At 40.8% G+C, this 16583-nt stretch overlaps 1 protein-coding gene across 1 annotated transcript in view; it reads right to left on the reverse strand.

Annotated features, from left to right (window-relative positions):
- Positions 1–1792: 1792 nt before the first annotated feature.
- LOC134612698 (multidrug and toxin extrusion protein 2-like) overlaps positions 1793–16583 on the reverse strand; it is an 84921-nt gene continuing 70130 nt past the window's right edge. Inside the window, exons 16-17 of the mRNA XM_063457126.1 lie at positions 3235–3334; positions 1793–2061 (exon numbers count right to left, since the gene is read on the reverse strand). Coding sequence (XP_063313196.1) covers positions 1808–2061; positions 3235–3334 — 354 coding nt within the window. The 3' untranslated portion in view covers positions 1793–1807. The remainder of the gene's footprint in view (positions 2062–3234; positions 3335–16583) is intronic.

Genomic DNA, 16583 nt, shown 5'->3' on the forward strand with positions numbered 1-16583 from the left:
CGAATAGCTGCTAGCAGACGAACAGGAAAAGCTCCCAAGCGGCTTACACTCCTGGCAATCAGTCTCTATCAGCATACAGTGAATCCCCCCAAGAACGAGACAAGGCTCCGTGTTGAGGGTTAAGCAGTGGTCTGTTTATTGAGGGTTACCTGCCCCTGTATTTATGCAGGTCTCCCACATGGTGGACACTCCCCTAGGGGACCAGATGGAAGACTGTAACAACGGACAGACAAGTACCAATTACAGACATACAGCAGTAAAACATCCCCACAATGCATCCTGGTTTCCTCTCCTCTGCCCTGGAGATAATTGAGAAGTAATTCAATTATCTCCCAGGACAAAGGCAAATCGCCATTATGCACGTGGGGACACAAAGACAGACTATCACTTTAAAATATATAATGGGACAAATGGTACAGTAAATATATACATGTAACATATCCCCAGATAGCTCAGGTCTGAGTGCACATTATTAGGTGAATGGCACTCAGACCACATGAATACAGTTTAATCGCCATGGAGCCAAAGTCTTTAATTACACTAATATGCTCCATGGCATAGCTATCTGGGTTAAAACATTCCTCCAACATAAAATACCGATTTTACATACATTCGTTAAATCAGTACGAATTAGCACCAGGGGCTGAAGGCTCAGCGGTGCTTAACTGACACAGTGTCCGGGTTTGGCGTAGGAAAACCAGGCAGAAAAGCGCTGGCTGCCCGGGAAGCTCCAGAACACCGCCATCGTGTGGCGGCTAGGTGTAACCGCGACCACCCAGTAACAATCAATTAAGCTGCGGTTAACCGCAGCTACTTGGTGGTCAATTGCCGGCACACGCTTGTTAAGCCGCGGTTAACCGCGGCTTCAGGGAGGTAGATGGAGGGCACACGCCAGCCTCTGGGTGGCCCATTAACAGTGCCGGCCGGCTTCCCACGGCTCTGGGGAGGTTGAAAAAAGGCTGTTTGTTCGGTAGATAGAATCTACCGAACGGCTGTGCAGAAAGGAAGAAATAAATCTTCTGCACAGTAAAATTAACCCTTTAACTGCCGGTACATAATCCAAAGGCAACAGGCGGGCAACCAGGCTCCTCCAATGCAATGTGGCGAGATTGGTCTCGTCACAGTATTATATTAAGAACTCATTAAATTAGCACTGTGCAAATTGACCAAAGATGCACCTTATGTCCACCTTTCTCTACCCGTGAACAGAATGAGGGTGCTCTCTGGGATCTCAATGAAAATATTGCTGCAAACAAACACATGCTGTAGTTTTAATCTGCAGCACTGCTGACTACAGTCACCTGTGGGCATAACCTCTCCTCCAGAACAAATTGTATGTTTATATATTTGTATAATAATAATTTTAAAAAAATATGATATCTGTCATGACTATTATTTGTGGCATAAAAAAAGCAGATTCAATTTACAATGTGATCTGCAAGGCTGCTCCTGCTCTCTTACACAAGTTATAAAGGATTAATATATTCCACTGCGCTGAATATTGTGTTTGATTTTACCTGTTATGGTAGTAACAGCAAAGCATTCCATATTTTGTAAAGCCTAGGCACAAAAACTGAAATGTTGTCATTTGACAACACATAGAACCAGCGTGTGCAAATGCCTTTGAAACTGCTAGGGCCCTTTTGGTTTATTCTGCTTATCTACGATTCGCCTTAATTTATTTGCCATTTGTTATTTTATATTCCTATTGTCAAGTGCTGCAGCAGATGTTGACAATATGTGTATGTATATATTAAATGGTATTCCTATTCTGAGTGTTATGATATTTAAATTAGTTTGCAATTCTTTATCCACTGCCACACAGAAATTTTACCATTATACCAATAATCAGTGTCATCACAGCCGAAACCATAGCCATCCCACGCCAAACAACCAATTGCTTCATAGAAAGAACTTCTCCAACAACGTTTCTTGCTCCAGTAATGGAATCTTTCTCCTGTGCTAAAGTGTTTTGAGTATCCTTTATGGGATCTTCTTCCGACTCTGACATATGGGTACACATTTCAACATAGTCATCATCTGGTACGATACAATACCCACCTGTAACAACATGAAAACTTTACGTCATACTGGTACAATTGAATGTGACAACATTTGTAGAAATGTGCTAAAATCGTAGTTGATAATTTTAGATTAACAAATATCATGCATTTAATAAAAGTAAACTATGATGAAACGAACCGCACAGCTATAGAATTTTTCTCTATTTGCGGGATTAATTTACTTCATAAATTAGCTAATAAAAGTAATTTGTTTCATTTAAAAAAAATGCAAGTTTAATATCGCTGAAAAAAATCTGAACTACTGTTTCTTCAGTGAACTCATTAAAAAAGTAGACTACAATATTTTCAAAAATAAAAACGAATAATGGCCAATGGAGTAAAGGAGTAAATCTTTCTGTCCAAATAAAATAACAAATCATTATGACTGGTAGGGATTTACACAAACAAATTTCACTTGTGGGTTTCATAGAATATGACGACAGATAAGAACCATTCGGCCCATCTAGTCTGCCCAATATTTCGAAATACTTTTAATTAGTCCCTGGCCTTATCTTAAGTCTAGGATAGCCTTATGCCTATCCAATGCATGCTTAAACTCCCTCACTGTGTTAATCTCTACCACTTCAGCTGGAAGGCTATTCCATGTGTCCACTACCCTCTCAGTAAAGTAATACTTCCTGATATTATTTTTAAACCTTTGCCCCTCTAATTTAAGACTATGTCCTCTTGTTTTGGTAGTTTTTCTTCTTTTAAATATAGTCTCCTCCTTTACTGTGTTAATTCCCTTTATGTATTTAAATGTTTCTATCATATCCCCGCTGTCTCGTCTTTCCTCCAAGCTATACATCTTAAGATCCTTTAACCATTCCTTGTTAGTCTTATCCTGCAATCCATGAACCAGTTTAGTAGCCCTTCTCTGAACTCTTTCTAAAGTATCAATATCCTTCTGAAGATACGATCTCCAGTACTGCATACTGTACTCCAAGTGAGGTCTCACCAGTGTTCTGTACAATGGTATGAGCATTTCTCTCTTTCTACTGCTAATACCTCTCTCTATACAACCAATCATTCTGCTAGCATTTCCAGCTGCTCTATTCCATTGTCTTCCTACCTTTTAGTCATCTGAAATATGCCTTTCGGTTTATATTTATTACAGGTTATATGATATATGATGAATTATATAGGAAAAATATCTTCCCTGTCCACTTACCATTTTTTTCTGGGTCAGTAAATTTGCTTTCTAATTTTGGAGTGGTCGAACTGAAGTACATTTTCTTGGAAGTTGGTTTCAGTCCTGCTCGGTCCTGAGCCTGATCATTATAAAATACAAATTTTAACCAGCAATAACAATGCAGGATAGTTTGCAAATGTATACTATCGTAACAGATAGGGACATATATAAAGAGATGTATAGAGGAAAATAGTGCTACACTTATACAAAATATGCTCAGGCACATTGTTCCGTGGTGTGGTCCAACTCAACCCATCTCAAACCTAAACCTAGGAGGAGAGGGGATGGTTCTTTGTGCTTTTTCTTAGACTTCCCTTAGATTTATAAGGGTGTTTCATTAAAGCATATTAATTGTTCTTACTGATTTATCGCAAAAAACAGTATATCGAAGTATTTTATTATTAGGGATCGGAATATATTTTTCCATATTTAATTGATGACATAATTGATATTTAATTAGACACCAGTCAGGTTTTAATGGACTTTTCCAATTTCTAGCTATAGTTATTTTAGCTGCTGTCAACATGTGGATTAATAAGATCAAATCTTTTTTTCCCATACTGGGTACATTGATATGTAGAAGCATCAGATCTGGTCTTAGGGATATCATGCTGTTTAATATTTTGTTTATCTTTCTTTCGACATCCTGCCATAGTTCTTTAATAATCGAACACTCGTACCATATATGTAAAACATCTGCCTCCTTTACCTTACATCTCCAACATTCTGAAGATTTATTAGGAAATATTTTATTGATCTTTTTAGGAACCAAACACCATCTGTTTAAGATCTTAAAGTGTAGCTCATTCAGATTCAAACAATGAAGATTTTTATTTAAAAACTGGATTGAGCTACACCACTCTTTATGGGAGATTTGCAAACCCAGATCTTTACTCCATTTCAATATTGCTGTTGGAAAGTTTTCCTTTTCTATTTTAAATAGCAGAAGATTGGTTTTAGAAATAATTTTTTTAGTGTCCGTTGAATTAATTTGCGCAAAATAATTTAAAGTTTCTTCGTAAGGTAGTTTTAGTCTTTTCATTATATATGATCTTACTTTCATATAATCAAAAACATCTTTGTTCATAAAACCTGAAGTTATTTTGAGGTCACTGAAAGTTCTACATTTTCCTCATATAATTACATCATCAATGGTTTTAATACCTTTTTCAGACGGAAAAAATGTGTCCACCATGTTTCAAACCAATTTTTCAATATATGATTTAAAGCTAAACTTTCCCCAAAAAAGTAAAATTTTCTAATTTCTTGATTAGATAACCAGAAAATTAAAGAAATATTTTTAAAAGGGCCAATTCTCTTAGCTTCAAGTTTGTGCCAGCTTTCCTCTTGAGATGGCTCCTGAAAGATTTCTATAGCATGGGTTAAGAGTAGCCTGAACCAGCCTTGTCAGGAATGGAATCCCTAATCCTCCATCTTCTATTTTCTTTGACAATAATTTAGCACTAATTCCAGGTATTTTTTTTTTTTTACCATATAAATTTAGTAAATAAGAAGTTGATCCAGTTTAAAGGAATTTTGCTTGGGATTAAGCTCAAGATATATGTTTAGGCAAGAAGTATGATTTTATAGTATTAATCTTGCCCCACTATGATACTTATTTTTTGCCCAGGTATTTAACTTAATATAAATTTCCCTTAACAGGGGGAGCAAGTTAATCTTCATTCATTTCTGTGGGTTTGCTGAAAATTTTAACCCAAAGAAGAAAAATGCTCCCTTGCCTTGAGGAAATCAAACTAATCCACAATCCCTACTTTCATCTGAGGTGTTAAAAAGAACGAGAGTGCAGTTGTTTTAGAAGTGTTTAGTTTGTAATTCGAAAATCGACTATCTTTGTATCACTTCCGTTAGTTCCTTAATTGAATTTACTGGATCTTCCAGCACAATGAGTACATTGTCAGCATACAACTTTATTTTAATTTCCACTTGATCTTTAAAACCTTCTATTTTGTTGTCATTTCTTATCTCAGATGCCAATACCTCAATGGTCATAACATAAAGAAGAGAAAAAAGGGGACAGCCTTGTCTAGTACCATTATTCAATTTAAATGAGTTGGAGGAAATGCACTGGCCTATTACTTTTCCTGTAGAGTTCAAATATAGAGGCAATAATGCTTGGTGGAACCTACCCATAAAGCCAAAAGCTTTTAAGGTATTTGAAAGGAAATCCTAGCTGTCAAATGCTTTTTCAGCATCCAATGACAGGACCAGCATTGGGACCCTTTTACGCTTAGCCATCTCAAAGATATTTGACAATGTTCGTATGTGACTTGTTGATGATCATCCTGGGATACATCCCACCTGGTCTATATCTATTAATTTAGTTATAACAGATTTAAGTCTATGTGCCATAATACCAGCATACAATTTTAGATCTTCATTTAAAAGAGAAATAGGTATGTAGCTCTTAGCATCATAAGGATTGTTCTCTTGCTTTATATAGTGACTATGTTCCCTCTTAAGAGATCTTCTGTAAGACTTTTTTTGCAAACTCATTAAAGGTAATCTGTAGGTAAGGCGCCATTTCTTTTTTTTAAGGATTTATAAAACATAGCTGTCAGGCCATCAGGTCCTGTTGCTTTATGAGATTTTGAATAATCAATATTATCTATAATCTATTTCGATGTGAAGGGTTAATTAAGTTTTTCTAGTTGTGAAGTAGTTGGTTGTTTAAATTCCTTCTCTTGAAAATACGATTCAGCATTTTGTAAGGGATCCTTAGGATTAATAATAAATAAACTAGTAATAATATTTTTCAAAAGTTTTAGCTATTTTGTCAGGGAATAAGAGTGTGTGTCATTATTATAAATTACTTTACAAATTTAGCTTTTTGGATGTTTTTCATATTGTTAGTTAACATCTTATCTGCTTTGTTGGTCTTGTAATATTGGAAAGATTTCAATCTATATAAACTTCTTAGATGTTCCCATAATTATTTTTTCATTACTGGTATTTTTAAGGTCACCAATCTGATTTGACATATTTTTTTGAAGGATTGATTTTAGTGCTTCAAGTTAAATTTTCCAAATAATATATAGTTCGGAAAGATTTTTCTCTCTAATATCTTTATTTTGAGAGGCTAGTTTTATAAAATGACCCCGAATCACATATTTAAAGCAGCCCATATTGTGACTGGAGATAGATCATTAGAAAAGTTTTCTTGAAAATAAAGATTACGGGGGTGTGGCTAGCCGGCGAGCAGGATGGACATGTAAATCGCTGCTCCGGCACATGGGCTCCAAATAATTAACCATATCGGAACAAAATCGGCCCCAAACCACCCTTACCTGAGCATATATGATGTCCCAACCCAAGGCAAAGAAGACCGCCGCGAAAGCGGACAAAACAAACTTTTTCGGCCAGAAAGGAGCGGCGGCACATGAAACCACGCGGCTTTCCGCGCAAGATGGCGCCGAATATAACATCGCGGACTGCGCTCAACATACTGTGGAGGAACCCCATTCCCCAGAGAGCCTCACAAAGGATTATTTTGAAAGGGCCATGGAGGCTATGGCGACCAAACTAATATCCACCTGGAAATCCACAGCTGATCAAATCAAACAGGAGGTACGTGATCTCTCCTCCAGAACCTCGCATGTGGAGCAGAAATGCCAAAAACTTACCTCCCAGCAGCAGGAAACGACTGAGCATCTGCACAGCCTACAGAAACAAATGGAGGGGATGGAGGCACGCATGGCAGACTATGAGGACAGGGCAAGACGTAATAACCTGCGGCTGAGGGGAGTCCCAGAAACGGTACTTCCAGATGACCTTCAAGTTTACGTGAGAGGCCTCCTCCACTCATACGCCCCAAGTATACCGGCAGACATGCTCCTGGTTGATAGAGTGCACCAAGTGCCGAAACCAAGGTACCTTCTGTCACGGCAAGGGTGCATAATTTAGTATTACATTATGAAATATTATCCTTTAATGCCATTTGTGTAGTAAATGGCACAAAAGGATGCTATTGCTGAGGTCAACAGGGGTTACATCTTTTGAAGCTGGGACCCCCACAGAGGTTGGATAACAGAAGGGGAAGTGTGGATGGCATAGCAAGGTTGAAAGGGTTTTACTAATATGGATGTGGAGTAATCAAGGCTCTGCAAGGTGTGAGGTTCTACACTTGGGAAAAGTCTGAATGTCTCTTCATCCATTTGGCCTGTGCCATTAAGTGCTGAGTAAAACTCTTTGAAATGTAAATGCAATTTTAGCTTTGCTCCAGTATCATACCCAAAGGAAGGACAAAAACATTAATATTTACCCCACAGAATAATAATAAAGCCTAATTTTTATTATATTTGGAATGGGACAAGCCCAATCTTTTAATTAAGCCTAAACATGAGTTGCACAACTTAAACCGTGTGGCAGGAATTGTGATGTCTGTCCTATTGGATCGCAGGTGGGGCGTGCAACATGTCTGTGGAATGGGAAAACAATAACAAATTCATAGAGGCAATTATTATTTCTGTGGCAGGTACAGTAGAGGAGATAAAACCAAAAAGTTTATATTTGGCTTGCTGTTTCTGGAACAAAGGAGGTGGTCACTTGGAATCACTATAGGTACGCCCCTGGGTGGGGTGTGATAATTCCACAGGGTATATCTCCTGTAATCCTGAAGGGTGGTGTGTACTTGCTTGGGGCCAAGATCTAATTTTGAGTGAGTCACCATCATCCTTCCTTGCCAGAGACCCCCTGGACAGAAGTTGTACTTTGAAAAACCTAAGTGAGTAATTAGGACTTCTGTTATTTTATCCTTTTTGTTTGTATCTGTTGTTGGTGTAAATAATTTGTTTATTATATATTGTTATATGCACTGGTGACTATTTTTGCTCATAATAAACATTCATTTATTAAGTTCTGCCTTTGTCTGGTTAAGAATCACGTTACCTGAAGAGACTAGTTAGTATTTTTGTAATTACATAGATATTGTGCTAAGTAATATTTGGTGGGTTTTATTGTTGATTTACCTGGGGGACCAAGGCACCCCATTTATAAATTGTCTTGGTGGTGGCAGCGTTAAGATAGTAATAGTTATATTATTATGTTTAAGTGTGGGTGGTGTTAAAAAGGGGTATTTTGTCATTATTTCCGGTCTAGTGCAGACAAATAGTGTACTTTAACCCTTTCACCACCACAACTACGTCACGCACACTCTTGGAGTAGGGTGCGTTCGTGACACCTTCCAGACTCAACCCCTCGAGACATCCTCCTCCGGGCACACTATTTCCATATAAAGGAAATAGTGCTCAAGACCTACCGCAGCATGACGGACCCGCACGAGGACTACCCCACGGTACGCATCATGGCGGACCTCTCCGCGGCTACGCTCAGAAAAAGGCGAGACTTCCACCAAATCACAGCAACGCTCCAAGAACAAGGAATGGGATGGGGCTACCCTACAAAGATTATCCTCACATGCAACGGAGAAACGAAATCCTTCACCTCCCCAGAGGACGGTTTGAAAGCGTTCAGGGAATGGGGAATACCCGCCTTAACTGACAAAAATCCACAACCTACTGCCAGGCCGATTCGTCGGCCCCTAAAGAACTGAACGAACTGTGTGTCTTACATCTGCTGCGATTCCCTATGATGGATACTCTACCTTGAACACATACGATAAGTAACCCTGCAAAACCAATGTTTACACATGTTTAATTATATGCTGGCGACTGCACACACTAAAGGTTTAGATACCTGCCTACACCTTGTTTAACTATCACTTGTTTAACACCTTAAGGACACATGACATGTGTGACATGTCATGATTCCCTTTTATTCCAGAGGTTTGGTCCTTAAGGGGTTAAATGTATCACAAGGTACTGATACCCCCCCAAATGAGCAAAAAAAATAAAAATAATAATAATTAAAAAAAAAAAAGTGATGATCTGAACTGTAACACTCAACTTAGTTTACCAGCACTAGACGCAACACACCTACATATAATTGGGGTTAAATGTTGAAAATATGTTTAATTTGTACCGATTCAAGGTTTATGCACAATGCCGGCAAAATCGTAGCGGAAAATGCAACACATGATCTTAGGCACCCCTTATGTAGCCTCTCTTAAACACGAGGACATACCATTATCTAAGATGTACCACATGCTATGTATTACCTGGAATGTAAGGTTAAAATGGTTACATGTTATTTACTATGTTATATGCTGATCTGTTCACAAGTTTTCGTTCTCCACAGTGGAGCCCAAACAGCCAACGTTAGGAAGCTCAAGCTCCCATCCCCACAGGTGTGTCAGACACACCGGACCTCTAGGGTCCTAGTTTCCTTCTCTCCGCTTCCCCGTTATTACCCCCCCCCCCAACCACCCCCAACCACTGCCCAACCCACAGCGACAACAAGCTCAACCACACCACCGAACCTCGATTACGCTCAACACTCCTTCCTCCTCGCTCTAACGCCCACCAACATGAAAATATACACGCACAATGTCAAAGGACTCAATACCCCTCACAAGAGGCGCATATTACTGGAAGATTTGAATCGCGATAAAGCCGACATAGTCTGCATTCAGGAAACGCATTTCGTAACGGGCCGCATCCCCACCTTTGCGGCAAAAGAATATCCCTTCCAGCTCCACGCAACCCATACCTCCAAATCGAGGGGGGTCTCACTGCCAATCCTAATCTGTGGCGATCTGAACCTCACAATGGACTCACACATAGACTCCACGCTCTCCGACGCCTCAGACAGACATGCCACACTTAAACGCAACAACAAAGCTCTTGCTAAACTACTACACACCCATGGTCTCTATGACCTCTGGAGAACACTCCACCCGACAGCCAGAGAATACACTTTTTACTCCCACGTCCACAAAACGTACTCCAGAATAGACCACATTCTTGCATCGGGACCAATGCTTCAACAAACTCAGGATTGCTCGATAGGCAACATAGTGTGGTCAGACCACGCGCCCGTGTTACTGGCGCTAGAGGACACCTACCAACATAGGGGCAAGCCACCTTGGCGCCTCAACGATACGCTTCTGAACGACCAAACTTTTGTACAAACACTCACTCGACAACTGCAAGATTATTTTGACTTAAATGACACTAAAGAAGTTACCGCTACAACCCTCTGGCAAGCTCATAAAGCGGTAATGAGAGGGACATTGGTCAGCCGAGCATCCTACCTGAAACGCAAACGAGATAGTGAACTATTACGCCTACTAAAAACACTCCGGGACGCATCAACCGCACACCTCATGAACCCTACCGACGCACACAGAGATGCCATCAAAACCATAACCGACCACATCAACCGACTGAATCTCGACAAAACGGCCTACGTGCTTAACAAATTGAAAATGAAGACGTACACCCAAGGAAATAGGATGGGAAAATACCTAGCAACACTACTCAAACAGCGACAAGCAAACTCCAAAATCCCTTACCTGATAGCTACAACAGGAGGCAAACTACTAAACCCACAAACCATAAATGATACAATGGCCGACTATTACCAAAACCTGTATAACTTAAAAACCGACACCACGGTACATCAACCCACTGATAGAGAAATAGACATATTCCTCCAAGGAGCACAACTACCAACCCTATCGCCAAATCAAGTGCGCTCCGTACAAGATGAAATAACCATTCAGGAAATCGTGGAAGCCATACAAGCTCTCCCACCCGGGAAATCGCCAGGCCCGGATGGTCTAACCAACCTATATTATAAAAAATTCGCATCACAACTGGCCCCTAGCCTGAGAACTATGTTTACCCAAATACTAACTACTGGCAATATGCCGCAAGAAATGCTGATGGCACATGTTGCTACACTCCCGAAACCAGGGAAACCACCGGATAGATGTCAAAACATGCGACCAATATCCCTATTAAATACAGACGTGAAGCTCCTTGCAAAAATATTCTCAAACAGGCTTGCACCCATTATACCGACCTTAGTTAAATAGGACCAGGTGGGCTTTGTGGGAGGCAGGCAGGGAGCTGATGGCACGCGTAAAGTACTAAACATGCTACACGGACTGCAGGGAGGGAGGGTCCCAGCTGTACTGCTCTCTTTAGACGCTGAAAAAGGTTTCGATAGGCTTCACTGGCCCTTTCTCCTTGCGGTCCTCCGGAAATTTAACTTCCCACCCCAATTCTTAAAACTAATCGAAGCAATATACTCAGCCCCAACGGCCCGAGTAGTAAAGGGGGGTTTCATCTCTAAACCGTTCACTATCTCTAACGGCTCTCGACAAGGATGCCCACCCTCGCCCCTACTCGATATCCTGGCACTGGAACCCCTAAACCAGATTATAAGAGACAATCCAGACATTCATGGAGTTAAACTCAAGGGACGGGAATACAAACTGACAGTATTCGCTGACGACATCCTTCTCACATTAGAGCAACCCCACATATCCCTCCCGAACTTCCACAGAATCCTCACCCAGTACAGGCGCTGTTCATATTATAAATTAAATGTAGCTAAAACATTAGCCTTAGGTATCAATGTCCCGGCCCAAGACTTAACACAATTGAAAGCCAACTACACATATGACTGGAGACGAGACCATATAAAATTTTTAGGTATTAACTTTACCCCCACACCACACTCACTATTTAAAGCAAACTATACTAAACTACTTAGCGAACTTAGAACGCTCCTGCAAAGCTGGAAAGGGAAATTCATCTCTTGGACGGGTAGAATAGCCTCGGTAAAGATGGTAGCTCTACCCAAAATTCAATATCTATTCAGGACGTTACCACTAAAACTCCCACAAAATTATATACGAAATCTACAAGACACCATAAACAACTATGTATGGGAAGACAAAAGACCCAGAGTAGCAAAAACCACAATGCACAAAACACCTGCCAGAGGAGGGATGGGCTTACCGGATATACTGGCTCCCATAGCTCCCCTGCTGGCAGCTCACATAGCTCCCCTGCTGGCGGCACCTCACCAACGTGAACCATTAGCGTGGACAGAAATAGAGGCTAACTATGCAAATGGCCTTCCCATCTCAGTACTAGCCTGGCTACCAAAACCGCATAGACCAATAACAAATGGAATATTACCCACCACCAAGCTCACTTTAGCAGTATGGGACAAATACCGGGAACGCCTCGGAAACAAGACACTGCCCTCCCCGGCCCTCCCACTTGAAGCACTGAGACTCCTCATACCAGACTTCAACTACAAAATCTGTAACAGGCACGGAATAAAAACACTATCACAATTACTAGCGGACTCTCACCTAAAATCGTTCTTAGACCTCAAAACAGAATATAACCTACCCACCACGGCACTGTTCTCCTACAGGCAACTGCTATCTTGGCATGCCACACACCCAATACCAGAACCAACCGATAAAAATGACACACGCTGGCAAAAAATAGAACAAATCTGCACATCAACCAAACCAGTTAAGAAACTGATCTCCACAATCTACGCATCGGCACTGACTTTACCCCAAAGGCACCCCCCTTCCTTCATGGAAGCGTGGGAGAAAGACATTGGCCACAAGATATCCGAAGAACAATGGAACACAATCTTTAAGGCACATAAGCAATTCACCCTCTGCACGAACCACTTCGAACTGACCTGCAAGATCTTATATAGATGGTACCTGGTCCCTACACGCCTCAAACACAGTTATCCAACCACGTCAGATCTATGCTGGAGATGCCAAAATGATAGAGGCACCATGCTACATATATGGTGGAGCTGCACAAAAATCCAACAATTTTGGCAACAGGTAGCAAACTTAATTACCAACTGCACGGGTTCTAAGTTACCGCTTCAGCCAGCAATTTACTTACTCCTCTCCCTGCCCCACACACCACACAAACATCATAGATACCTCAACTATTACATCATTGTAGCTGCACTAACCAGCATAAGCAGGAAATGGAAGCAAGACACTCCCCCCACAATCCAGCAATGCATCGCAACTATAGAAAGTAACAAAACTTATGAAATCATGGCTAGAAGAACACACAGTAACGGCCCCCAATGGTCCGAAGCCTGGAAGATATGAGACCAAAATAGACCGGCCCCATAGGACACGCGGACACATTCCAAACTACTGAAATATGCCTCATCGTCTAGAGGCACGAAACGCCTTGTCCACCCTACTCCTCAAAGATGAGCCCTACCCAACAAGGTAGCTCATGCAATACAACCGAACCACCACTAACTCTCCAACCACTGCTTCCACGACCCACCTTACCATTATCCACATTGCCATGACATAACGCTAAACCGTCACCCCTCCCCCCCAGGACCCAAATCTCCAATTGCCAAACGTACTCCCCGCAATACCACTCATGGAATGCCATAGCCACCGAATGGACCGCAACAAGGCTACACGAACACTTACAAGCCACGAGTTGAATGCATTCAAACATATACCAAGACACAAACATAGGGAAGTGAGATAGATAATTACTCTAACTTATAATCTCTCTGAACATACCTCTCTCCCACTACCAAACACAGGCACAAACAGAAGAAAACTAAGAGGGTAACACATTGGTGGAAATGTAGGGCTCCCCTACTTCCCTTCCCCTTTCTCTTCTGTACCCTCCCTAAACCTCGAGAATGTTGAAAACGTAATAATATTGCTTGTTCCCCTCCCCCTCTCTCTTCTGTACCCCCTTACAACTGAAAACAATAAAAATTGTCAAATTAAAAAAAAAAAAGAAAATAAAGATTACAATTTGTTTTTATATACTCTCTTTTTGTGGAGCTTCTAATAAAAATTCTTTGAGTTTCCATTCTGGTCATTTTGTTGATACATTTATCTTTTAGTTCCAAAACGACTATGTTGTGATCTGACCATGTAATCTCATCAATATCGATTTTCGATTATCAATGTCAAAATGTAGTAAATTCTCGAATAAGCAAGGTATGTTTTGGAAAAACATGTATAATCTTGTTCATTGGTATGAAATATACGCCAGGTATCATAGAGGAAATTCCCCTGGGCAAAGGAACGAAATTCTGATTCTTGTATACAGGGATGGACTGACAGCCCTCTGGGGCCCTGGACAAAATTAGATCCGGGCCCTTTTCGAAGACAAAAATATTTAGTATTAAGTATTAACATATACTATATGTTAAACACTTTCTGGGTTATTCCATGAAGTGAGAATTGCTGGGAAAAGTGCATTTTAAAATACAGGCTTAAATAGCTGTATTAGAACAATTCTCCAAGTCAATTTTGTTCTTCATTTTGATTATTTAGGCATTTCAGTTGACATTTACTTCGAACTTCTCGCAATTTGTTCTTTAATGAGTAACCCTGTGTACATTCCAGTGATAATTTCATATTATCATTCAGGGGCTTAACTAGGATGAGCTGGGCCCCAGTGCAAGATTCAAAGAAGGACCCTCTCTTTGCCCCTCCTTGCTCATCTCTAAGCAACAGACGTAAGTGGGTTATCTGTGGTCACTGTGTGATTGTGCAAGGGTTGGTAGAGTATGATGCGTGGGACTAGGCTGAATGTGAGTGCGTGTTGCAGTTGGCTGAGTGTGCTTGTGTGGGGGCTGTGTGTGTAATAATAATGAACTATAATTACAAAAACAGACACAGGTGCACAAAGACCACACAGGTACACACAGACACATACACAGGCAGGCACAGACAGGCAAACACAGGCACATTGACTGGATACACAGGCATTGAAAGGTGCACACAGATGCAGGCATAGACTCAAACACAGCCATAAACAGACAAGCATACACTGAATAAGTCTTAAACACAGACACATGCATACAGGGACACATGCGTGTGCAGGCAAACAGAGGATACACAGACACTGGCATTAAATAACAGGTACACACAGATGCAGGTATAGACACAGACACAGTCATCAACAGACAAGCATACATAAACAGGCATAGACAAAACTACAGTTTGAGGCACAGACTTACACCCAGACACACACACACAAACAGGTACACATATACAAAAATGGCTCACTATAAAAAAATATTTTTACATTTTCCCTACCTGAAAGCAGCACCAGCAGCTGCCTGCAAACCTCTCCCTCAGTGTCTAATACAGAGTGAGGAGATAGAAAAGAGTTTCCATGTGTTAGTGTGCGGTTAGTGTGCTGTCAGCTTTCACGGTACTGCCCCCTCTCCCCCCCCCCCCCCCCCCAACTGTCAGTAACTTAATAATTCTTTAGTACATTGCTGAATCAGCAATGTGCAAAATATCAGTAATGAGGGCTCCCAAGCTGGTAAGTGCAACCCTTAATAAGCGGAACTCCAGGGCCCAGTCGCAATAGCAATAGTTGCAATCCTGGTAGTTCCGCCAATGTAGAAGATGCATCAGCAGGGGTCGACAGAGAAGCTTGGTTCCCTGGAGTGATGGGCCCAGTCGCAGCTATGACCCTGCGACAATGGTAGTTCCGTCATTGCTTTCATTCATTGTGTCAAAATACAAGTGTATGTGTATGTAATGTTGATGTGTGTAAATACTATCGTACAATTAGTGTAGTGCCACAGAGTATAAAAGGCAGAAAAAAGGCACGTAGTGTAAATGTGTAAGTGCAATGGTCTATGAGTGAGTAGTGTAGATGGTTGTAAAAGCAGGAGTGAATAAGTATTGTATGTTAATGTGTAAATGTAAGGGTGTTTTCATGTTGAATGTTAATGCAGTGGTGTATTTTAGTGAAGGACTTGTGTTTATGAACACGGGGAGTATTGGTGTATGGAAATCATGTGTATGAATGCAGGGATAGATTTGTATGGATTATCTGTGGGTGAATGTGGTATGTTTGAGAAGTGTATATGTGATTGCAGGAGTGTGTATGTATGTGTGCACTGTGTAAGCATGTGTGAATAAGGGGTGTATCACATCTGTCAGTGTGTGTATGCGTGAAAGAGGGATGTATCTAAAAAAATGTCAGTGTGTAAATGAGATTTGTATTTGAAGACTGTGTGTGTGAACAAGAGTTGTATTTGAAATCTGTAAGCGTGTGTGAATGAGGAGTGCATTTGAAATCAGTGTCAGCATGTGTGTGCATGAGGTATATTTATATTCTGCAAATTTTTTTTTTTTTTTACTGCCCAACCTCCTTCTGACTTTCTGTCTCTTTCAATACATCTTCCAATTATTTCCCTCTTTTATCTGTCACCCATTGTCTCCCATTTCTCTAACACTCATCTGACCAGCTTCTTTCCCCCTCACCTCCCACTCAAATGTTTCCCTGCTTCACTTCACACTTCTGCTTTCCAATACCCCACTTGTGTCTTAGCTGTCCCTCACATTCCATCTCACTCAATTCTTTAACCCACTCATTCATTTGTGTCTCCCCATCTACCCC

The sequence above is a fragment of the Pelobates fuscus genome, chromosome 1 (assembly GCF_036172605.1).
Source record: "Pelobates fuscus isolate aPelFus1 chromosome 1, aPelFus1.pri, whole genome shotgun sequence".
In the NCBI taxonomy this organism is placed as follows: domain Eukaryota; kingdom Metazoa; phylum Chordata; class Amphibia; order Anura; family Pelobatidae; genus Pelobates; species Pelobates fuscus.